Raw genomic sequence first — 23800 nt, 5'->3', positions numbered from 1 at the left:
GGGCTGGTGAGGTAGGCTAGGACAGGGTAAGTTGGGCTGGTGAGGTAGGCTAGGACAGGGTAAGTTGGGCTGGTGAGGGAGGCTAGGACAGGGTTAGTTGGGCTGGTGAGGGAGGCTAGGACAGGGTAAGTTGGGCTGGTGAGGTAGGCTAGGACAGGGTAAGTTGGGCTGGTGAGAGAGGCTAGGACAGGGTTAGTTGGGCTGGTGAGGTAGGCTAGGACAGGGTAAGTTGGGCTGGTGAGAGAGGCTAGGACAGGGTTAGTTGGGCTGGTGAGGTAGGCTAGGACAGGGTAAGTTGGGCTGGTGAGGTAGGCTAGGACAGGGTAAGTTGGGCTGGTGAGAGAGGCTAGGACAGGGTTAGTTGGGCTGGTGAGGTAGGCTAGGACAGGGTAAGTTGGGCTGGTGAGGGAGGCTAGGACAGGGTAAGTTGGGCTGGTGAGGGAGGCTAGGACAGGGTTAGTTGGGCTGGTGAGGTAGGCTAGGACAGGGTAAGTTGGGCTGGTGAGGTAGGCTAGGACAGCGTAAGTTGGGCTGGTGAGGTAGGCTAGGACAGGGTAAGTTGGGCTGGTGAGGTAGGCTTGGACAGGGTTAGTTGGGCTGGTGAGGTAGGCTAGGACAGGGTTAGTTGGGCTGGTGAGGTAGGCTAGGACAGGGTAAGTTGGGCTGGTGAGGGAGGCTAGGACAGGGTTAGTTGGGCTGGTGAGGGAGGCTAGGACAGGGTAAGTTGGGCTGGTGAGGTAGGCTAGGACAGGGTTAGTTGAGCTGGTGAGGTAGGCTAGGACAGGGTAAGTTGGGCTGGTGATAGAGGCTAGGACAGGGTTAGTTGGGCTGGTGAGGTAGGCTAGGACAGGGTAAGTTGGGCTGGTGAGGGAGGCTAGGACAGGGTTAGTTGGGCTGGTGAGGTAGGCTAGGACAGGGTAAGTTGGGCTGGTGAGGGAGGCTAGGACAGGGTTAGTTGGGCTGGTGAGGTAGGCTAGGACAGGGTAAGTTGGGCTGGTGAGGTAGGCTAGGACAGGGTAAGTTGGGCTGGTGAGGTAGGCTAGGACAGGGTAAGTTGGGCTGGTGAGGTAGGCTAGGACAGGGTAAGTTGGGCTGGTGAGGGAGGCTAGGACAGGGTTAGTTGGGCTGGTGAGGGAGGCTAGGACAGGGTAAGTTGGGCTGGTGAGGTAGGCTAGGACAGGGTTAGTTGGGCTGGTGAGGTAGGCTAGGACAGGGTAAGTTGGGCTGGTGAGAGAGGCTAGGACAGGGTTAGTTGGGCTGGTGAGAGAGGCTAGGACAGGGTAAGTTGGGCTGGTGAGAGAGGCTAGGACAGGGTTAGTTGGGCTGGTGAGGTAGGCTAGGACAGGGTAAGTTGGGCTGGTGAGGTAGGCTAGGACAGGGTAAGTTGGGCTGGTGAGAGAGGCTAGGACAGGGTTAGTTGGGCTGGTGAGGTAGGCTAGGACAGGGTAAGTTGGGCTGGTGAGGGAGGCTAGGACAGGGTAAGTTGGGCTGGTGAGGGAGGCTAGGACAGGGTTAGTTGGGCTGGTGAGGTAGGCTAGGACAGGGTAAGTTGGGCTGGTGAGGTAGGCTAGGACAGGGTAAGTTGGGCTGGTGAGGTAGGCTAGGACAGGGTTAGTTGGGCTGGTGGCGTATGGGAAAATGGGGTAAGTTGGGCTGGTGAGGTAGGTGAGGAGGGGGTAAGTTGGGCTGGTGAGGTAGGTGAGGAGGGGGTAAGTTGGGCTGGTGAGGTAGGTGAGGAGGGGGTAAGTTGGGTTGGTGAGGTAGGTGAGGAGGGGGTAAGTTGGGCTAGTGAGGTAGGTGAGGAGGGGGTAGTTGGGCTGGTGAGGAGGGGGTAAGTTGGGCTGGTGAGGTAGGTGAGGAGGGGTTAAGTTGGGCTGGTGAAGTAGGTGAGGAGGGGGTAGTTGGGCTGGTGAAGTAGGTGAGGAGGGGGTAGTTGGGCTGGTGAAGTAGGTGAGGAGGGGGTAGTTGGGCTGGTGAGGAGGGGGTAAGTTGGGCTGGTGAGGTAGGTGAGGAGGGGTTAAGTGGGGCTGGTGAGGTAGGTGAGGAGGGGGTAAGTTGGGCTGGTGAGGAGGGGGTAAGTTGGGCTGGTAGGGTAGGTGAGGAGGGGGTAAGTTGGGCTAGTGAGAAGGGGGTAAGTTGGGCTGGTGAGAAGGGGGTAAGTTGGGCTGGTGAGAAGGGGGTAAGTTGGGCTGGTGAGGAGGGGGTAAGTTGGGCTGGTGAGGAGGGGGTAAGTTGGGCTGGTGAGGATGGGGTAAGTTGGGCTGGTGAGGAGGGGGTAAGTTGGGCTGGTGAGGAGGGGGTAAGTTGGGCTGGTGAGGAGGGGGTAAGTTGGGCTGGTGAGGATGGGGTAAATTGGGCTGGTGAGGATGGGGTAAGTTGGGCTGGTGAGGTAGGTGAGGAGGGGGTAGTTGGGCTGGTGAGGTAGGTGAGGAGGGGGTAGTTGGGCTGGTGAGGTAGGTGAGGAGGGGGTAGTTGGGCTGGTGAGGTAGGTGAGGAGGGGGTAGTTGGGCTGGTGAGGTAGGTGAGGAGGGGGTAGTTGGGCTGGTGAGGTAGGTGAGGAGGGGGTAGTTGGGCTGGTGAGGATGGGGTAAGTTGGGCTGGTGAGGTAGGTGAGGAGGGGGTAGTTGGGCTGGTGAGGTAGGTAGAACGGGGTAAACTTATCCACTGAAAAGGTCACTGAATATATAATTCATTAAATTCCATAAGTCACTTATATAAATATATATAGAACCAAAAAAGAACAATACTCTTCTGAGAAAAACAGCGATATACAGAAACCCACAACAGCAGTATAAAGGCCAACAGAAAGCAGGTGAGAGCAGTTAGAGAATGTGCAGAGAGAACGAGAGCATGACAGAGTATGAGACAATTGGCTAAATAGAGAGTTGGGGTAGGAGAGAAAGATAAAAGAAAGAGAGCAACTGTGCATATGAACGTTTAAATAAGTCAGCCAGAGAGAGCGAGAGAGAGAGAGAGAAAGAGAGCGAGATAGAGAGAGAAAGCGAGAGAGAAGGGGAAAGATGGACTGAGGTTGACTGTCCAGTGTGTTCAGGAGTGCCACGTGACCCTGTTGCCGGTCTGTGCATGGACGTGGATGTTAGCACAAATACACAGCAACAGTGATCCACATGCTCGCGTATCTTATGTGCTCTTTAGGTATCAATAATATAAAACAAAACAATTGAAAATGAAAATATATTTTCATATTTCGCAAACACCATCTTCTCAGTTTGTGTTCTGTGTTCACTTGCGACGTCTTGTCCCCCTTAACGTGAGACGTCTTGTCCCCCTTTCCTGTCCGTCCAAACTGCTCAGTCCCCTCAGTCCTACTTCAGAAGTCCCTTCTCCCCTCATCTTCCTTTTCACTGGGAGCTGGCCCTCTCCCCCTCCTCTTCCTTTTCACTGGGAGCTGGCCCTCTCTCCTCCTCTTCCTTTTCACTGGGAGCTGGCCCTCTCCCCTCCTCTTCCTTTTCACTGGGAGCTGGCCCTCTCCAGGACTCTTTATTTTCACTGGGAGCTGGCCCTCTCCCCTCCTCTTCCTTTTCACTGGGAGCTGGCCCTCTCCCCTCCTCTTCCTTTTCACTGGGAGCTGGCCCTCTCCCCTCCTCTTCCTTTTCACTGGGAGCTGGCCCTCTCCCCTCCTCTTCCTTTTCACTGGGAGCTGGCCCTCTCCAGGACTCTTCCTTTTCACTGGGAGCTGGCCCTCTCCCCTCTTCCTTTTCACTGGCCCTCTCCCCTCCTCTTCCTTTTCACTGGGAGCTGGCCCTCTCCCCTCCTCTTCCTTTTCACTGGGAGCTGGCCCTCTCCAGGACTCTTAGGTCATAGTTCTTTTTGGCGGCCCTCAGTTTGAAGAGGCTCGCCCCACTGTTGTTGAGTTTGAAGGAAGCACTCTGTGCAGCCATGGTGGAAGGGAACACAGCCACCACCGTGTAGAGGTGAGCCGGGTCGCTGCCGTCGCCCTTCCCCCCTCCAGGCCCCATCCCAGCCCCAGGACCACGATGCCCTCCTGGGCAACCGTAGCCTCCACGGCCCCCCGCCACCGGATCCTTGAGCCACTGGATCTTCGCACCGCACATGGACAGCTGGTTGAAGAGCTTCTCAGCCTCAGGGCGACTGATGCCCTCTGGGAGATCTGTCACCTCCAGCACCCGACTCACCACTGGAGACAGGAAGACAGAGGTCAGACAAGACACTAATATAACTTTCATACAACAACTGAATGAATACATTCAGACCTATTCCAGTCAGTCACTGTCAATAAAAGTGTATTATTAATTGACCTGCCTGGTATAATAAAGGACAAATAAAGATCAAGCATTTGTATTTGTGTGTGTGGTATGTGTGTGTGAGGTATTTGTGTGTGTGGTATGTGTGTGTGTGGTATGTGTGGTATGTGTATGTGAGGTATGTGTGTGTGTGGTATGTGTGTGTGAGGTATGTGTGTGAGGTATTTGTGTGTGTGGTATGTGTGTGTGTGGAATGTGTGGTATGTGTATGTGAGGTATGTGTGTGTGTGGTATGTGTGTGTGTGTGTGTGTGTGTGGTATGTGGTATGTGTGTGTGTGGTATGTGGTATGTGTGTGTGGTATGTGTGTGTGTGGTATGTGTATGTGTGGTATTTGTGTGTGTGTGTGGTATGTGTATGTGTGGTATGTGTGTGTGTGTGTGGTATGTGTGTGTGTGGTATTTGTGTGTGTGTATGTGTGGCGTGTGTATGTGTGTGTGTGGTATGTGTATGTGTGGTATGTGTGTGTGTGTGGTATGTGTGTGTGAGGTATGTGTGTGTGTGGTATGTGTGTGTGTGGTGTGTGTGTGTGGTATGTGTGTGTGAGGTGTGTGTGTGTGTGTGGTATTTGTGTGTGTGGTATGTGTGTGTGTGTGTGTGTGTGTGTGTGTGTGTGTGTGTGTGTGTGTGTGTGGTATGTGTGTGAGTGTGTGTGTGGTATGTGTGTGAGGTATTTGTGTGTGTGGTATGTGTGTGAGGTATTTGTGTGTGTGTGTGTGTGGTATGTGTGTGAGTGTGTGTGTGTGTGTGGTATGTGTGTGAGGTATTTGTGTGTGTGGTATGTGTGTGAGGTATTTGTGTGGTATGTGTGTGTGGTATGTGTGTGGTATGTGTGTGTGTGTGTGTGGTATGCGTGTGTGTGGTATTTGTGTGTGTGTATGTGTGGCATGTGTGTATGTGTGTGTGTGGTATGTGTATGTGTGGTATGTGTGTTTGTGTGGTATGTGTGTGTGTGTGGTATGTGTGTGTGGTATTTGTGTGTGTGTGGTATGTGTGTGTGTGTGTGGTATGTGTATGTGTGATATGTGTGTGAGGTATGTGTGTGTGTGTGTGGTATGTGTGTGTGTGGTATGTGTGTGTGAGGTATGTGTGTGTGTGAGGTATTTGTGTGTGGTATTTGTGTGTGTGGTATGTGTGTGTGTGTGTGTGTGGTATGTGTGTGAGGTATTTGTGTGTGGTATGTGTGTGGTATGTGTGTGGTATTTGTGTGTGTGTGTGTGTGTGGTATGTGTGTGGTATTTGTGTGTGTGTGTGTGTGATATGTGTGTGTATGTGTGGTATGTGTGTGTGAGGTATGTGTGTGTGAGGTATGTGTGTGTGAGGTATGTGTGTGTGTGTGTGGTATTTGTGTGTGTGGTATGTGTGTGAGGTATTTGTGTGTGTGGTATGTGTGTGGTATTTGTGTGTGTGTGTGTGTGTGTGTGGTGTGTGTGGTATTTGTGTGTGTGTGTGTGGTATGTGTGTGTGTGTATGTATGTGTGTGTGTGTGTGTGTGTGTGTGTGTGTGTGTGTGTACGTGTGGTATGTGTGTGTGTGTGTGGTATGTGTGTGTGGTGTGGTATGTGTGGTATGTGTGTGTGTGTGTGTCTGTGTGTGTGTGTGATATGAGTGTGTGTTATGAGTGTGTGTGTGTGGTATGTGTGGTATGTGTGTGTGTGTGGTATGTGTGGTATGTGTGTGTGGTGTGTGTGATATGAGTGTGTGTGTGTGTGTGTGTATGTGTGTGTGTGTGTGTGTATGTGTGGTATGTGTGGTGTGTGGTGTGTGTGTATGTGTGGTGTGTGTGTGTGTGTGTGTGTGTGTGTGTGTGTGATGGTGAAAGCATAAGATAGTCTGTAGATCTAGAGTATGCACTGTAATGAAGAAGTCTGATGTCTTACCTACGTCAGTGGTCCCCAGGTCTGTAGATTGAGACTTCAGCGTCTGTCTCTTCCCTCTCGCCCCATGCTTCATTCCTACCTGGCTCTGAAACGCATCAACAGCACCAGGGTCAAGCAGGTTATAGGCTAGTTATAGGTTATAGGCTAGTTATAGGTTATAGGTTATAGGCTAGTTATAGGCTGGTTATAGGTTATAGGCTAGTTATATGCTGGTTAGAGGTTGTAGGCTAGTTATATGCTGGTTATAGGTTATAGGCTAGTTATAGGCTAGTTATAGGTTATAGGCTAGTTATAGGCTGGTTATAGGTTATAGGCTAGTTATAGGCTGGTTATAGGTTATAGGCTAGTTATAGGCTGGTTATAGGTTATAGGCTAGTTATAGGCTGGTTATAGGTTATAGGCTAGTTATAGGCTGGTTATAGGTTATAGGCTAGTTATAGGCTGGTTATAGGTTATAGGCTAGTTATAGGCTGGTTATAGGTTATAGGCTAGTTATAGGCTGGTTATAGGTTATAGGCTAGTTATAGGTTAGTTATAGGCTAGTTATAGGTTAGTTATAGGTTATAGGCTAGTTATAGGTTATATGCTGGTTATAGGTTATAGGCTGGTTATAGGTTATAGGCTAGTTATAGGCTGGTTATAGGTTATAGGCTAGTTATAGGCTGGTTATAGGTTATAGGCTAGTTATAGGTTATAGGCTAGTTATAGGCTGGTTATAGGTTATAGGCTAGTTATATGCTGGTTATAGGTTATAGGCTGGTTATAGGCTAGTTATAGGTTATAGGCTAGTTATAGGCTGGTTATAGGTTATAGGCTAGTTATAGGTTATAGGCTAGTTATATGCTGGTTATAGGTTATAGGCTAGTTATAGGTTATAGGCTAGTTATAGGTTATAGGCTAGTTATAGGCTGGTTATAGGTTATAGGCTAGTTATAGGCTAGTTATAGGTTATAGGCTAGTTATAGGCTAGTTATAGGCTGATTATAGGTTATAGGCTAGTTATAGGTTATAGGCTAGTTATAGGCTGGTTATAGGTTATAGGCTAGTTATATGCTGGTTAGAGGTTGTAGGCTAGTTATATGCTGGTTATAGGTTATAGGCTAGTTATAGGCTGGTTATAGGTTATAGGCTAGTTATAGGCTGGTTATAGGTTATAGGCTAGTTATAGGCTGGTTATAGGTTATAGGCTAGTTATAGGCTGGTTATAGGTTATAGGCTAGTTATAGGCTGGTTATAGGTTATAGGCTAGTTATAGGCTGGTTATAGGTTATAGGCTAGTTATAGGTTATAGGCTAGTTATAGGTTATAGGCTAGTTATAGGCTAGTTATAGGCTGGTTATAGGCTAGTTATAGGTTAGTTATAGGCTAGTTATAGGTTAGTTATAGGTTATAGGCTAGTTATAGGTTATATGCTGGTTATAGGTTATAGGCTGGTTATAGGTTATAGGCTAGTTATAGGCTGGTTATAGGTTATAGGCTAGTTATAGGTTATAGGCTAGTTATAGGTTATAGGCTAGTTATAGGTTATAGGCTAGTTATAGGCTGGTTATAGGTTATAGGCTAGTTATAGGTTATAGGCTAGTTATAGGCTGGTTATAAGTTATAGGCTAGTTATATGCTGGTTATAGGTTATAGGCTGGTTATAGGCTAGTTATAGGTTATAGGCTAGTTATAGGCTGGTTATAGGTTATAGGCTAGTTATAGGTTATAGGCTAGTTATATGCTGGTTATAGGTTATAGGCTAGTTATAGGTTATAGGCTAGTTATAGGTTATAGGCTAGTTATAGGCTGGTTATAGGTTATAGGCTAGTTATAGGCTAGTTATAGGTTATAGGCTAGTTATAGGCTAGTTATAGGCTGATTATAGGTTATAGGCTAGTTATAGGTTATAGGCTAGTTATAGGCTGGTTATAGGTTATAGGCTAGTTATATGCTGGTTAGAGGTTGTAGGCTAGTTATATGCTGGTTATAGGTTATAGGCTAGTTATATGCTGGTTATAGGTTATAGGCTGGTTATAGGCTAGTTTTAGGTTATAGGCTAGTTATAGGCTGGTTATAGGTTATAGGCTAGTTATATGCTGGTTATAGGTTATAGGCTGGTTATAGGCTGGTTATAGGTTATAGGCTGGTTATAGGTTATAGGCTAGTTATAGGTTATAGGCTAGTTATAGGCTGGTTATGGGCTGGTTATAGGTTATAGGCTGGTTATAGGTTATAGGCTGGTTATAGGCTGGTTTTAGGTTATAGGCTAGTTATAGGCTGGTTATAGGTTATAGGCTACACTTGAAGGGACGCGGAGGCCCGGAACAGAGACGAGAGAGGGATGGAGGGAAGGAGAAAGAGAGACACAGTACCTGATGTGAGCTGTAATTGGTCTGGCTGTGGATGAGAGGAGAAGGACCGAGGCTGTACTGGAGAGGCTGGCCCAACAGAGAGTAGCACCCGTCACCTGCACACACACGGCACAGGACACAAACTGAAATATGAAATGTGTGTGAGCCAGAATCAAAAAGTGAACATGGGTTTAAAGGGTTAGCTGGGCAAGTTGGTGAGAGATGTGTCTGTGAAAGGCCAGGATAAGGATGTATCTGTGTGTAGGTGAAAGGTCAGGATAACTGTGTATCTGAAAGGCCAGGATAACGGTGTGTCTGTGAAAGGCCAGGATAACTGTGTGTCTGAAAGGCCAGGATAACTGTGTGTCTGAAAGGCCAGGATAACTATGTGACTGGGACAGGCCAGGGTAACTGTGTGTCTGTGAAAGGCTAGGATAACGGTGTGTCTGTGAGTTAGTGATAGGCCAGGATAACGGTTTGTCTGTTTTTAGGTGAAAGGCTAGGATAACGGTGCGTCTGTGAAAGATCAGGATAAATGTGTGTCTGTGAAAGGCCAGGATAACTTGGTGACTGTGACAGGCCAGGATAACTGTGTTTCTGTGAAAGGCCAGGATAACGGTGTGACTGAAAGGCCAGGATAACTGTGTGTCTGTGAAAGGCCAGGATAACTGTGTGTCTGTGAAAGGCCAGGATAACTGTGTGTCTGTGAAAGGCCAGGATAACTTGGTGACTGTGACAGGCCAGGATAACTTGGTGACTGTGAAAGGCCAGGATAACTTGGTGACTGTGACAGGCCAGGATAACTTGGTGACTGTGAAAGGCCAGGATAACTTGGTGACTGTGACAGGCCAGGATAACTGTGTGTCTGTGAAAGGCCAGGATAACTGAGTGTCTGAAAGGCCAGGATAACTGTATCCGTGAAAGGCCAGGATAAAGGTGTGTCTGTGTGTCTGTGAAAGGCCAGGATAACTGTGTGTCTGTGAAAGGCCAGGATAACTGTATCTGTGAAAGGCCAGGATAAAGGTGTGTCTGAAAGGCCAGGATAAAGGTGTGTCTGTGTGTCTGTGAAAGGCCAGGATAACTGTGTGTCTGTGTGTCTGTGAAAGGCCAGGATAACTGTATCTGTGAAAGGCCAGGATAAAGGTGTGTCTGAAAGGCCAGGATAACTGTGTGTCTGTGTGTCTGTGAAAGGCCAGGATAACTGTGTCTGTGAAAGGCCAGGATAACTGTGTGTCTGTGAAAGGCCAGGATAACTGTATCTGAAAGGCCAGGATAATAGTGTGTCTGTGAAAGGCCAGGATATATGTGTGTCTGTGAAAGGCCAGGATACCTGTGTGTCTGTGAAAGGCCAGGATACCTGTGTGTCTGTGTGTGTAGAGTGTAAACGGTCAGCTGAGGCAGTGTGTGAAGATGGATGTGTAGGTGAAAGAGCAAGCTAGGCAAGGTGGTGTGATGTGTGTGTGTGTGTGTCTGTGTGTGTGTGTGTCTGTGTGTGTGTGTGTAGGGGGGGCGCAGCCATGTGGGTAAAGTGAGTTAGGTTCTCAGGGCCTGCTGGTGGCTGGTCAAAAACAACATGGACAGCTCATCATGAAGGGGTCACTGTGTGAAGGGGTCACTGTGTGAAGGGGTCACTGTGTGAAGGGGTAACTGTGGAAGTGGGTGAAAGAGCGAGAACCAGGAGTTGGCTGGGACTCATCTCTCAATGCCAGGAATAACAGACCTGTGTTTTAACAAACCTGTGTGTAGGTTCCTCAGAAGCGCAAGGGGAGGACCATCCTCCTCAGTGAATAATACAAATGTAAAAAATATATATATATTTAAAAGTTATCATTTTTAATAGAGGTCAAACAATTATGATTTTTCAACGCCGATACCGATTATTGGAGGACCAAAAAAAGCAGACACCGATTAAATCGGCGATTTATATTTATATATATATATGTATTTGAAATAATGACAATTACAACAATACTGAATGAACACTTATTTTAACTTCATATAATACATAAATAAAATCAATTTAGCCTCAAATAAATAATGAAACATGTTCAATTTGGTTTAAATAACACAAAAACACAGTGTTGGAGAAGAAAGTAAAAGTGCAATATGTGCCATGTAAAAAAGCTAACGTTTAAGTTCCTCATTGCCAGCCTAATCTCTGGAGTTGATGGGCTTGAAGTCATTGACAGCACTGTGCTTCAACCATGCTTACGAGCCTGCTGCTGCCTACCACTGCTCAGTCAGATTGCTCTATCAAATATTAAATCATAGTCTTAATTATAATATAATAAAAACAGACAGAAATACGAGCATTAGGTCATTAATATGGTCAAAACCGGAAACTATAATTTTGAAACAAAACGTTTATTCTTTCAGTGAACGGAACCATTCTGTATTTTATGTATTTTATCGAACGAGTGGCAACCCTATGTCTAAATATTGCTGTTACATTGCACAACCTTCAATGTTATGTCATAATTACGTACAATTTCGGCAAATGAATTACGGTCTATGTTAGGAAGAAATGGTCTTCACACAGTTCGCAACGAGCCAGACTGGTGCATATACAGTTGAAGTCTGTAGTTTACATACACCTTAATTAACCAAATACATTTAAACTCAGTTTTTCACCCTTCCTGACATTTAATCCTAGTAAACATTCCCTGTTTTAGGTCAGTTAGGATCACCACTTTATTTTAAGAATATGAAATGTCAGAATAATAGAAGAGAGAATGCTTTATTTTAGCTTTTATTTCTTTCATCACATTCCCAATGGGTCAGAAGTTTACATACACTCAGTTAGTATTTGGTAGCATTGCCTTTAAATTGTTTAACTTGGGTCAAACGTTTCGGGTAGCCGTCTACAAGCTTCCCACAATAAGTTGGGTGAATTTTGGCCCATTCCTCCTGACAGAGCTGGTGTAACTGAGTCAGGTTTGTAGGCCTCCTTGCTCACACACGCTTTTTCAGTTCGGCCAACAAATGTTCTATAGGATTGAGGTCAGGGCTTTGTGATGGCCACCCCAATACCCTGACTTCGTTGTCCTTAAGCCATTTTGCCACAACTTTGGAAGTATGCTTGGGGGTCATTGTCCATTTGGAAGACCCATTTGCGACCAAGCTTTAACTTCCTGACTGATGTCTTGAGATGTTGCTTCAATATATACACCTAATTTTTCTACCTCATGATGCCATCTATTATGTGAAGAGCACCCGTCTGCAACAAAGCAGTGTGTCGAGCAAGCTAAGTAATAGTGGTAATTCACTGGTTTTCTATGTTAACTTTGGTAATTTACACTTGAATAAAGTATACAAAAAAACAAACATGTATTCATATATAGTATTAATTATTATTATTTTTGTCTCCTTATTGTCCATGAGATTCTAGTAAATAGACCGTATGATTCAAAAGAAGATAGACTAATTAATGAAAAAAAGCATCTAAAATCAACAATGCCATTATTTTCAATTAACTCTGCAACTCTTACAACTATTGACTTTTTTCACAGCTGCCCACAGAGACATAGTAAAAGTGTGTAGAAAAAGAAAGGTAATTTAAATGCTGAAACCCTCATAGTAAACACCAATGAATTGGTATTCACAAAGTTGATGGTTTATAATTTAGGATAATATTTTACTGTTTTGTCATTCGATGTTTTACTTTTTAAAACATCTTATTTAAATATTGCATATACAGTATTTTTGATGAGGCGACACAGAGGGACAGTGATAATCTGAAGTACCCAAAAAATTCCACTTGATGTCGTGTCGTCTTGTAAAATTTCCCCCAAAAACCTGAAAGCAAAAACAATGTCTAAACTTAGGTTTCCAGTAATATACCCTCCCTTTGCAACCCAAGTCAGGTGTGTGAGGACAGATGAGTAGGTGAAAGGGCCAGATAACGTAGGCAAGCAAGCGTGAGGTGTGTGTGTGTGTGTGTGTAAGGGGGGGGGGGGGGGGGGGGGGGGGTTGGCGTCAAGCACAGCCATGTGGGTAAGGTGAGTTAGGTTCTCAGGGCCTGCTGGTGGCTGGTCAGAAACAACATGGACAGCTCATCATGAAGGGGTCACTGTGTGAAGGGTTCACTGTGTGAAGGGGTCACTGTGTGAAGGGGTCACTGTGTGATGGGGTCACTGTGTGATGGGGTCACTGTGTGATGAGGTCACTGTGTGATGAGGTCACTGTGTGATGGGGTCACTGTGTGATGGGGTCACTGTGTGAAGGGGGTGAAAGAGGCTCACCGTAGTCAAAGATGCCTGTGTGTGTGTGTGTGTGTGTATGAGTGTGTGTGTGTGTGTGTATGAGCGTGTGTGTGTGTATGAGCGTGTGTGTGTGTATGAGTGTGTGTGTGTGTGTGTATGAGCGTGTGTGTGTGTGTATGAGCATGTGTGTGTGTGTGTGTGTGTATGAGCATGTGTGTGTATGAGCGTGTGTGTGTGTATGAGCATGTGTGTGTGTATGAGTGTGTGTGTGTATGAGCATGTGTGTGTGTATGAGCGTGTGTGTGTGTATGAGCATGTGTGTGTGTGTGTATGAGCATGTGTGTGTGTGTGTGTGTGTGTATGAGCATGTGTGTGTATGAGCGTGTGTGTGTGTATGAGCATGTGTGTGTGTATGAGCGTGTGTGTGTGTATGAGCATGTGTGTGTGTGTGTATGAGTATGTGTGTGTGTGTGTGTGTATGAGCATGTGTGTGTATGAGCGTGTGTGTGTGTATGAGCATGTGTGTGTGTATGAGTGTGTGTGTATGAGCATGTGTGTGTGTATGAGCGTGTGTGTGTGTGTATGAGCGTGTGTGTGTGTATGAGCGTGTGTGTGTGTATGAGCGTGTGTTTATGTGTATGAGCGTGTGTGTGTGTGTATGAGCGTGTGTGTGTGTATGAGCGTGTGTGTGTGTATGAGTGTGTGTGTGTGTGTGTGTATGAGCGTGTGTGTGTGTGTATGAGCATGTGTGTGTGTATGAGTGTGTATGAGTGTGTGTGTGTATGAGCGTGACTGCTACCGGCTCACAGTGACATTTGTTCAGTAAGGTGGCATGTGCACATCTTTTTGTCATGTCATGTCAAACTGGTGTGTGTGTGTGTGTGTGTGTGTGTAAATTTTTTAAAAGTTTTTTTCTCCCCTTATTTTGTGACATCCAAAATGGTTGTTCCGATCTGGTGTCATCACGGCAACTCCCTAACGGGGTCGGTAGAGGCACGTTTCCTGCGTCACATGACCCACCAAGCTACTTCTTAACACACTGCTCGCTTAACCAGGAAACACTGTTCAACTGACAACTAAAGTCCGCTTGCATGCGCCCCGGTCCGGGTTAGGGGAGGGTTTGGCCGGGGCTCGCCACACTTTAAGCAACTCCTTGTGGCGAGCCCCGGCCAAACCCTCCCCTAACCCGGACGGCGCTGGGCTGATTGTGCGCCGTCCTATGGGACTCCCGTCATAGTCGGCTGTAGTGGCGCCTTAGACCAGGGCACCTTTCGGGAGGCCACTTGTGTGTGTGTGTGTGTGTGTGTGTGTGTCTGTGTATGCGGTGTGTGCATGGTAAGTGTTACGGTGTGCATCTGTTTGTCTCCGTCTCTGTGTGGTGTTACCTTGTGCGGGCCCTGGTCCGGGCCGGGGGAACTGTGACAGTAGGGGCAGAGGGCCGAGGCCTGGACAGACACTGCTCACGCTGCCTGAGGGGGAGGGGGTAGGAGACTGGGTGGGGGAGGACAGAGGACTGCTCTGCATCTGTGTACTCGTCTGGAGGGGGGATGGGGGAGGGAGAGAGAGGGGAGGACAAGGATAGAGGAGAGGACGAGACATACTGTAAGTTCACAATACAGATAGTCAACAAATATATCACAAATTAGTATTTTTTCATTTAAAATGTCATGTCAGCATAGGAAAATCCTACGGTGTCCTCCTTATGAATAGTCCACGGGATACTGTAAGTGAGGGAGAGGTATAGAGTATACAGGAAGTACAGTAATTCTGTGTATATACCACCTGTTGGTGTACTGTGGTGTAGTATTATAGTAGTGCTGTATATAGTACCTGTTGTAGTACTGTATGGTAGCACTGTATATATGATGTATGTAGTACCTGTTGTAGTACTGTATGGTAGTATTATAGTAGTGCTGTATATAGGTCCTGTTGTAGTACTGTATGGTAGTATTATAGTAGTGCTGTATATAGTTCCTGTTGTAGTACTGTATGGTAGTATTATAGTAGTGCTGTATATAGTACCTGTTGTAGTACTGTATGGTAGTATTATAGTAGTGCTGTATATAGTACCTATTGTAGTACTATATGGTAGTATTATAGTAGTGCTGTATATAGTACATGTTGTAGTACTGTATGGTAGTATTATAGTAGTACTGTATATAGTACCTGTTGTAGCACTGTATATATGCTGTATATAGTACCTTTTGTAGTACTGTATGGTAGTATTATAGTAGTGCTGTATACAGTACCTGTTGTAGTACTGTAGTGTAGTATTATAGTAATGCTGTATATAGTACCTGTTGTAGTACTGTATGGTAGTATTAAAGTAGTGCTGTATACAGTACCTGTTGTGTGTTGTCAGATTTGTAGAGTTCTCCAGGCTTACTGGGTCTCTGCTCGAGGCTGTAGTACTTGCAGGGGTTCCACTGGACCAGAGGAGGATTGTGGGTAGGCTGGGGTCTGTTGGGGACACTAAGCTGCATGACCATCACCCCAGGCCCTGGGGGGGGCACCCCTGTAGCACCACACACAAAGTTAAAGCATTGTAGGGAAAAGGTTACACTTTTAAAGTGAACCCTTCGTCATAAGGGCTACGACACAGGGCCAACGTTGTTGACCAAACCTAATCGATAAAGTTAGAGCTCGGGAAAACAGATGAACTCTCACCTGAATATTGCTGCTGTATCTGTGGAGGGTTGCAGGGAGAAGTAGACGGGTTCATCTGGTACTGCTCTGAGCTGGGCTGCAGGTACCCTACTGATGGACTGGAGAGAGACGCACACAGAGAAACACACACACAAACAGAGAAACACACACACAAACAGAGAAACACACACACAAACAGAGAAACACACACACAGAGAAACACACACACAGAGAAACACACACACACACACACACACACACACACACACACACACACACAGAGAGAGAAACACACACAGAGAAACACACAGAGAAACACACACACAGAGACGCGTACACACGCACACACACAGAGAAACACACACACAGAGAAACACACACACAGAGAAACACACACACAGAGAAACACACACACAGAGAAACACACACACACACACACACACACACACACACACACACACACACACACACACACACAGAGAGAAACACACACAGAGAAACACACAGAGAAACACACAGAGAGACACACACAACACACACACACAGAAACACACACACGAGACACACAGAGAAACACACACACACACACAGAGAAACACACAGAGAAACACACAGACACACGCACTGTAAGCACTTGGCAGTCATCCACAGACGGTAGGCATATCACATCAATAAGCTGCTAGGCTTCAATCACAACGGTCATATTTTGTTTAGCGAGAGTGTGGAAGCGATGTGTCAAAGAAAAATAAAGATTCAAGTGTTTAAATAGGTTGTTTATTGATTCCAGTCATGTGACTTTCTATCCTAATTCAATCGTCTTTAATGACTTCACTTACAGCTCAGTTTCCCCAGAGTGTCTTACAATTACTGCTTAGCCAGGCGGTCAGCAGGAGGGCTTGTTACTGATAAGAGTTACATTCAACTTCATTCAGGAATGAACGGATTCAGTCTGCTTCTGGAGTATAGGCCATTTCCTCTGTAATGTTTTTTTAAATATATATATATATTATTAAGTGTAGTTTATTATTGTAATTCCAGAAGTGAGATTATAAGTGACACTTATTTAGAACAAGTTATCTGGGTTGTAGCTCAACAGGTCTGCTGGAGGCAATATGTTGGGAGTAGTTCTCCCCATACAATATATCCAGCACTTCGGTATCTGTTCAAAGCACGCTTTATAAAACCACTTAAAAATAAAATTTTAAAAAATGTACCTACCTTGTGCTGTTCTGTTGTGTGGGAGTGATGACGCTGTAGTATACGGGCATGGGCCCCTGGACAGTCTGCACAGACTGGCTGACTGGCACCATGACCTGCTGCTGGTACTGCTGGATCACCTGTTGAGAGTCACTGGCCACAGGGACCTGCTAGGAGGCAAGACACATGAACATGTAGCCAAGGGGAGTTGACACCCTCTGCCCAATAGGGAATATCCTCTTGGTCTAATAGCTGGTTTCCCGAGCGAGAGACGCAAGGTTCGGATTACAACAGTTACATCCCACTCGTTGCTTTTACATAAGAATAGTTGTGGTCCGAGAACTGAGCCTTGAGGAACTCCTAAATGCATACAAGATGTAGCAATCTCACGCACAAACACACAACCTTAAATGTACCTGATATGAGGGCATCTGTGGGTACTGGACCATCATGGCCGTCACCTGTCCATGCATGCCCTGCCCCTGGGAGGTGAGGAGGGCCTGGTTCTGGGGCTGCTGGGATACTCCTATCATTCCCTGGTACTGGGGCTGCTGGCTGGGCATCATGGTCTGGAGAGCTGCTGGTTATGTAGGACATGGTAACACAGAGGTGTGTGTGTGTGTGTGTGTGTGTGTGTGTGTGTGTGTGTGTGTGTGTGTGTGTGTGTGTGTATTTTGGGTATGCCGCACACCTATCAACCCTGGTCCTACAGGTGACACGCAAGGCACATGGAAGAATCACATTTATACTCTAAATACATTTGAATGTATAGGAATTTGACTCAGTGAAATGGAGCTGCCACTAAAACAGGATATACAGACAGACGATAAACAGGATATACAGACAGGCGATGAACAGGATATACAGACAGGCGATAAACTGGATATACTGACAGGCGATAAACAGGATATACAGACAGGCGATGAACAGGATATAGAGACAGACGATAAACAGGATATACAGACAGACGATAAACAGGATATACAGACAGACGATAAACAGGATATACAGACAGACGATAAACAGGATATACAGACAGACGATAAACAGGATATACAGACAGGCGATGAACAGGATATACAGACAGGCGATGAACAGGATATACAGACAGGCGATAAACAGGATATACAGACAGACGATAAACAGGATATACAGACAGACGATAAACAGGATATACAGACAGGCGATAAACAGGATATACAGACAGGCGATAAACAGGATATACAGACAGGCGATAAACAGGATATACAGACGCAGAATTTACACAAATCCACATACAGTAAGCTAAAAACTACAGAATACACTGTAAAACACTAAGCTACATTATTTAAATGATGCATGTAGGGACGTATCCATAAGATTGATTTCATGCTAACACAGACTGTCTAGAAAGAAAGGACTGTACACAACGTCATGGAAGACCATGGGCCTATATGGGGAACGTCATGGAAGACCACGGGCCTATATGGGGAACGTCATGGAAGACCACGGGCCTATATGAGGAACGTCATGGAAGACCATGGGCCTATATGAGGAACGTCATGGAAGACCATGGGCCTATATGGGGAACGTCATGGAAGACCATGGGCCTATATGGGGAACGTCATGGAAGACCACGGGCCTATATGGGGAACGTCATGGAAGACCACGGGCCTATATGGGGAACGTCATGGAAGACCATGGGCCTATATGGGGAACGTCATGGAAGACCACGGGCCTATATGGGGAACGTCATGGAAGACCATGGGCCTATATGGGGAACGTCATGGAAGACCACGGGCCTATATGAGGAACGTCATGGAAGACCATGGGCCTATATGGGGAACGTCATGGAAGACCATGGGCCTATATGGGGAACGTCATGGAAGACCACGGGCCTATATGAGGAACGTCATGGAAGACCATGGGCCTATATGAGGAAGCAGAACATGACTGTCTGGCAGAGGGTAGGCTTGTTGCTGCCTGTATGCTCAGGGTCATTCCGAGTGTAACCAAGGTAACTTTTCAGGACTCGTTGCATCAGTACTTCTGTCCCCAACTACACAACGTGGTGACTAAAATAGCCATTTATTCCTGGGAACCAGTATTTAGCTAACCTTGATCCTTGTGTTATTTTAGAGCTCTGTTGGCGTTGTTTCTGTTGACACGGCAAGGGTCTGATCATGTTGACTGGGTGAGTGAACAGCTACCGTACACAGTGTATTCTATGTTGCCAAATCAGGCAATCAGCACTTCGGTGCCTCTATGCCTTGAAAGTCTCTGTACTCAAAACACAACACACTGTTGATAAATGTTTATTCAGCAAATATACACAGCGAAATACAGTGTACAGTAGTCCTGGCTTTCACCGGTCAGATTCTCAAACTGTGAGTGTAACCTCATTTTAATATGAAGTGTAGAAATTGAGTTGGCTTTGGTCAAAAGCATGTCCAATACATTTTTTTAAATGTTTAAAACCTGGTAAAAAAAAAAGGTCTGAACAGACCGTTACGAGATGCAGGGAGTGTATCGTGTAGCCCCATCCAAGTAGAACAAATTGGTGTTGTATGAACAAGGTTTTGTTCAGATTTAATCACACCCAATCAAAATATAAACGCAACATGTAAAGTGTTAGTCCCATGCTTCATGAGCTGAAATAAAATATTCCAGAAGTATTCCACATGCACAAAAATCGTATTTCTCTCAAATGACGAGTACAAATTGGTTTAAATCCCTGTTAGTGAGCATTTCTCAGATGGCCGGCTGGACGTAGTGACAAAATTCAGCGGCTTATGGTAGAAACATTTACATAAAATATCTGGCAACAGCTCTGGTGGGCATTCCTGCAGTCAGCATGCCAATTGCATGCCCCCTCAGACATCTGTGGCGTTGTGTGACAAAACTGCACATTTTAGAGTGGCCTTTCATTGTCTGCAGCACAAGGTGAACCTGTGTAATGATCATGCTGACCTCTTGGATATAGGGGGCGCTATTTAAATTTTTGGATGAAAAACGTTCCCGTTTTAAACGAGATAAAAAAGATGCTCGACTATGCATATAATTGACAGCTTTGGAAAGAAAACACTCTGACGTTTCCAAAACTGCAAAGATATTGTCTGTGAATGCCACAGAACTGATGTTACAGGCGAAACCCAGATAAAAAATCAATCAGGAAGTGCCTCATTTTTTGAAACCGTCTCATGGCAATGACTCCTTATATGGCTGTGAATGAGCTACGAATGAGCTTGCGTGTTCTACGTATTCCCCAAGGTGTCTACAGCATTGTGACGTCTTTTTGGGCATTTCCATTGGAGAATGGCTGTAAGGGACCATATATAGCATGTGGTCACATGGTGTCTCCCGGAGAAAATCTTGCGTAAAATACTGAGCCATTTTTCCAATCGTTTCTTATGAGAAACCAATTGCCTCGACGGATATATTATCGAATACATATGTTAAAAACACCATGAGGATGGATCCTAAACAACATTTGCCGTGTTTCTGTCGATATTATGGAGCACATTTTAAAAATAGTTTGGCGCTATAGTTGAAGTATTTTTCGGTCGATTTCTTAGCCAAGCAGGATGAACAAACGGGACCTTTTTCGCCTACAAAAATATTATTTTTGGAAAAAAGGAACATTTGCTATCTAACTGGGAGTCTCCTGAGTGAAAACATCCGAAGTTCTTCAAAGGTAAATGATTTAATTTGGTTGCTTTTCTTATTTTCATGAAAATGTTGCCTGCTTCCAGCAGAGCCTAGCATAGCATTATGCCATGATAAACTTACACAAATGCTTGTCTAGCGTTGGCTGTAACGCATATTTTGAAATTCTGAGATGACAGTGTTGTTAACAAAAGGCTAAGCTTGTGTTTGAATATATTTATTTCATTTCATTTGCGATTTTCATGAATAGGAAAAGTTGCGTTATGGTAATGCGCTTGAGGCTATGATTACGCTCCCGGATACGGAATTGCTAGTCGCAAGAAGATTATTGAAATGCCACACCTGTCAGGTGGATGGATTATCTTGGCAAAGGGGAAATACTCACTAACAAGGAAGTAAACATATTTGTGCAAAATAGATCAGAAAAATATGTTTTTTGTGTCTACAGGGGAAAAAAATATAGTTTTGTTGTTGGGTCACAAGAGCAATACAATCAAAAAAATAAAATTATAATTCACCCCCCCATTTAAATAAAAAAAAGTACATCCCCTCCCACTCATTCCAAATATACATACACACCTCCCACCCCACTTTCCATGTTCGATGAGTGCTAGGTTTTATTCATACGGCAGTGGATAACTCCAACATAATTACGTCCTGAAAGTATGCAAGCCAGTTCAGTGTCATGACGTTGGCCTGGGGATAGGTTTATGACAGTCATAAACCTAGCCCCCCGCCCCCCCTTTTCCTCTCTCTACCCTACTGATGTGAAATTTGCAAACACCTTGGTTAACAGAGATTCTGGGAACATCAGAAGGTGGGGGGAAATGAACTATATTCTGGTAATCCGACCAGTTGAACATATGCGTTGGTACTAAATGAATATGATGTCAGTTCGGTTGTCATCTGAGACATTCTCATCAATGATAGGATGACATAAACTCTACAGTGGAAAGTCTACACATCAGAGTTATCGGATTCACATGGAATTGATATTCAATTTAAATGTTTGAATATGAAATTATTTGTGATGGGAGATTTGGGTTTTCATGAGTGAATTAGGCCCGACTCAGTGGCCCGCCCACGTGAAGAGACATAGGTTGTAAACTATGAAACACACCCCTTTTCTCCCTTCCTATATAAAGTCTTGACGACAATTTAACCTCCTGTTCCGAGGATGTGAGGACGACGGTCCGATGTCAGAATGGTTCAGATAATAACTACAGAACAAAGCCAACATCAGCGTGACCTTTGGTTGCGAATGGTATGAACTTTGAACTCTTATTCACTACAGAAGTGATACCTCCTAGCCGTTGGGTGGGCCACTGAGTCAGGCCAGAGTATCCCATCTATCACACAACGACGTTACTACAACGTTACTACAGAGTATCCAATTGACCACCAGAGACATTCTTCAAAGGACAAAGGACTCGGTTTGGCAACACGGCCTTCCATCTACCACCAACCTACTGAAGCGCAGCTCAGAGTAAATATTTATTGCATTTTCCTTTTCCAAATGGGTGGTAATTTAGAATGCATAAGATACTGTATTTATGATAGTACAGCTTCTTCCCTTTGTTCCTCAGTCTTCCCACTCTTTCACTCAAACCCAGCCCCTTTTCTTTTGTGTAACAAGCTGTCATATCTGTTCCGCCCGCTAGGGACGTTTTCCTTTATGACGTAATTTGTAATCAAGTTATGATTAATTATGTGTATGTGTAATTCTGTGTGATTAGTTAGGTATTTAGTAAATAAATAATTAACCCCCATTTTGTATTGCTGATTCAACTTGTTAGCCAGGGTTCGTGCAGATAACCAAGAATTTACAACTTTCAGATGAGACTGAATTAAGGTGACGATTAATATTGACTGCTATTGATGTAAAATATTACTAGGTCTTTAAGAGTTTATTCGGAGGATAACAGCTCTATAAATATTTTTCCGTGGTGCCCCGACTCTCTAGTTAATTACATTTACATGATTAGCTCAATCAGGTAATATTAATTACGGAGAAATTATCTTATAGAATAGCATGTCATATCACTTAATCCGGCATTGCCAAAGACACGACATCAGCGTATGGAACATTTCTGGAATCTTTCATTTCAGGAACCAACACTTCACATGTTTAGTTTTTCGCCTTTGGATTGTATTCAGACGTCTGGACTTTTTCACATTTTGTTACAGCCTTATTCTAAAATTGTTTAGATTTATGTTTTTTTTCCTCATCAACCTACACACAATACCCATAATGACATCACAATACCCCATAATGACAAAGCAAAAAAAAAAAGGTTTAGACATTTTTACAAATTTATGAAAAAGAAAAACTGAAATATTACATTTACATAAGTATTCAGACCCTTTACTCAGTACTTTGTTGAAGCACCTTTGGCAGCGATTACAGCCTCAAGTCTTCTTGGGTATGACACTACCAGCTTGGTGCAACTGTATTTGGGGAGTTTCTCCCATTCTTCTCTGCAGATCCTCTCCAGCTCTGGCAGGTTGGATGGAGAGCGTCGCTGCACAGCTATTTTCAGGTCTCTCCAGAGATGTTAGATCGAGTTCAAGTCCGGGCTCTGGCTGGGCCACTCAAGGACATTCAGAGACTTGTCCCAAAGCCACTCCTGCATTGTCTTGGTTGTGTGCTTAGGGTCCTTGTCCTGTTGGAAGGTAAACCTTCACCCCAGTCTGAGGTCCTGAGCACTCCGGAGCAGGTTTTCATCAAGGATCTCTCTGGTAATTTGCTCCGTTAATCTTTGCCTCAATCCAGACTAGTCTCCCAGTCCCTGCTGCTGAAAATGATCCCCACAGCATGATGCTGCCACCACTATGCCAGGTATCCTCCAGACATGATGCTTGGCATTCAGGACAAAGAGTTCAGTCTTGGTGTCATCAGACCAGAGAATCTTGTTTCTCATGGTCCGAGAGTCTTTAGGTGCCTTTTAGCAAACTTCAAGGGGGCTGTCATGTGCCTTTTACTGAGGAGTGGCTTCCGTCTGGCCACTCTACCATAAAGGCCTGATTGGTGAAGTGCTGCAGAGATCGTTCTCCTTCTGGAAGGTTTCCCATCTCCAGAGATGAACTCTAGAGCTCAGTCAGAGTGACCATCGGGTTCTTGGTCACCTCTCTGACCAAGGCCCTTCTCTCCCGATTGTTCAAGTTTGGCTGGGCGGCCAGCTCTAAGAAGAGTCTTGGTGGTTCCAAACTTCTTCCATTTAAGAATGATGGAGGCCTCTGTGTTCTTGGGGACCTTCAATGCTACAGAAATGTTTTGGTACCCTTCCCCAGATCTGTGCTTCGACACAATCCTGTATCAGATCTTTACGGACAATTCCTTCGACCTCAGGGCTTGGTTTTTACTCTGACATGCACTGTCAACTGTGGAACCTTAAATAGACAGGTGTGTGCCTTTCCAAATCATGTCTAATCAATTGAATTTACCACAGGTGGACTCCAATCAAGGATGATCAATGGAAACAGGATGCACCTGAGATCGATTTCAAATCCCATAGCAAAGGGTCTGAATACTTATGCAAATAAGGTATTTCTGTTTTTGATTTGTCATTATGGGGTATTGTGATGTCATTATGGGGTATTGTGATGTCATTA

General features: G+C 45.1%; 1 protein-coding gene across 6 annotated transcripts in view; it reads right to left on the bottom strand.

Annotated features, from left to right (window-relative positions):
- Window positions 1-3682: 3682 nt before the first annotated feature.
- LOC110493284 (R3H domain-containing protein 2) overlaps window positions 3683-23800 on the bottom strand; it is a 91197-nt gene continuing 71079 nt past the window's right edge. For 4 of the 6 annotated variants that reach the window (XM_036950838.1, XM_036950843.1, XM_036950842.1 and 1 more), the window contains 8 exons: window positions 16960-17120; window positions 16565-16713; window positions 15368-15465; window positions 15046-15215; window positions 14086-14236; window positions 8520-8614; window positions 6166-6250; window positions 3683-4159 (listed from right to left, as the gene is read on the bottom strand). In XM_036950838.1, the coding sequence (XP_036806733.1) occupies window positions 3786-4159; window positions 6166-6250; window positions 8520-8614; window positions 14086-14236; window positions 15046-15215; window positions 15368-15465; window positions 16565-16713; window positions 16960-17120 (1283 nt within the window). In that variant the 3' untranslated portion in view covers window positions 3683-3785. The remainder of the gene's footprint in view (window positions 4160-6165; window positions 6251-8519; window positions 8615-14085; window positions 14237-15045; window positions 15216-15367; window positions 15466-16564; window positions 16714-16959; window positions 17121-23800) is intronic. The other 2 variants (XM_036950840.1, XM_036950844.1) reach the window with 1 other exon arrangement.

This window comes from Oncorhynchus mykiss, chromosome 17, assembly GCF_013265735.2.
Source record: "Oncorhynchus mykiss isolate Arlee chromosome 17, USDA_OmykA_1.1, whole genome shotgun sequence".
NCBI lineage: Eukaryota > Metazoa > Chordata > Actinopteri > Salmoniformes > Salmonidae > Oncorhynchus > Oncorhynchus mykiss.
Note: the sequence above shows the minus strand (reverse complement) of the source record. Positions and strands in the feature narration are given on the sequence as shown.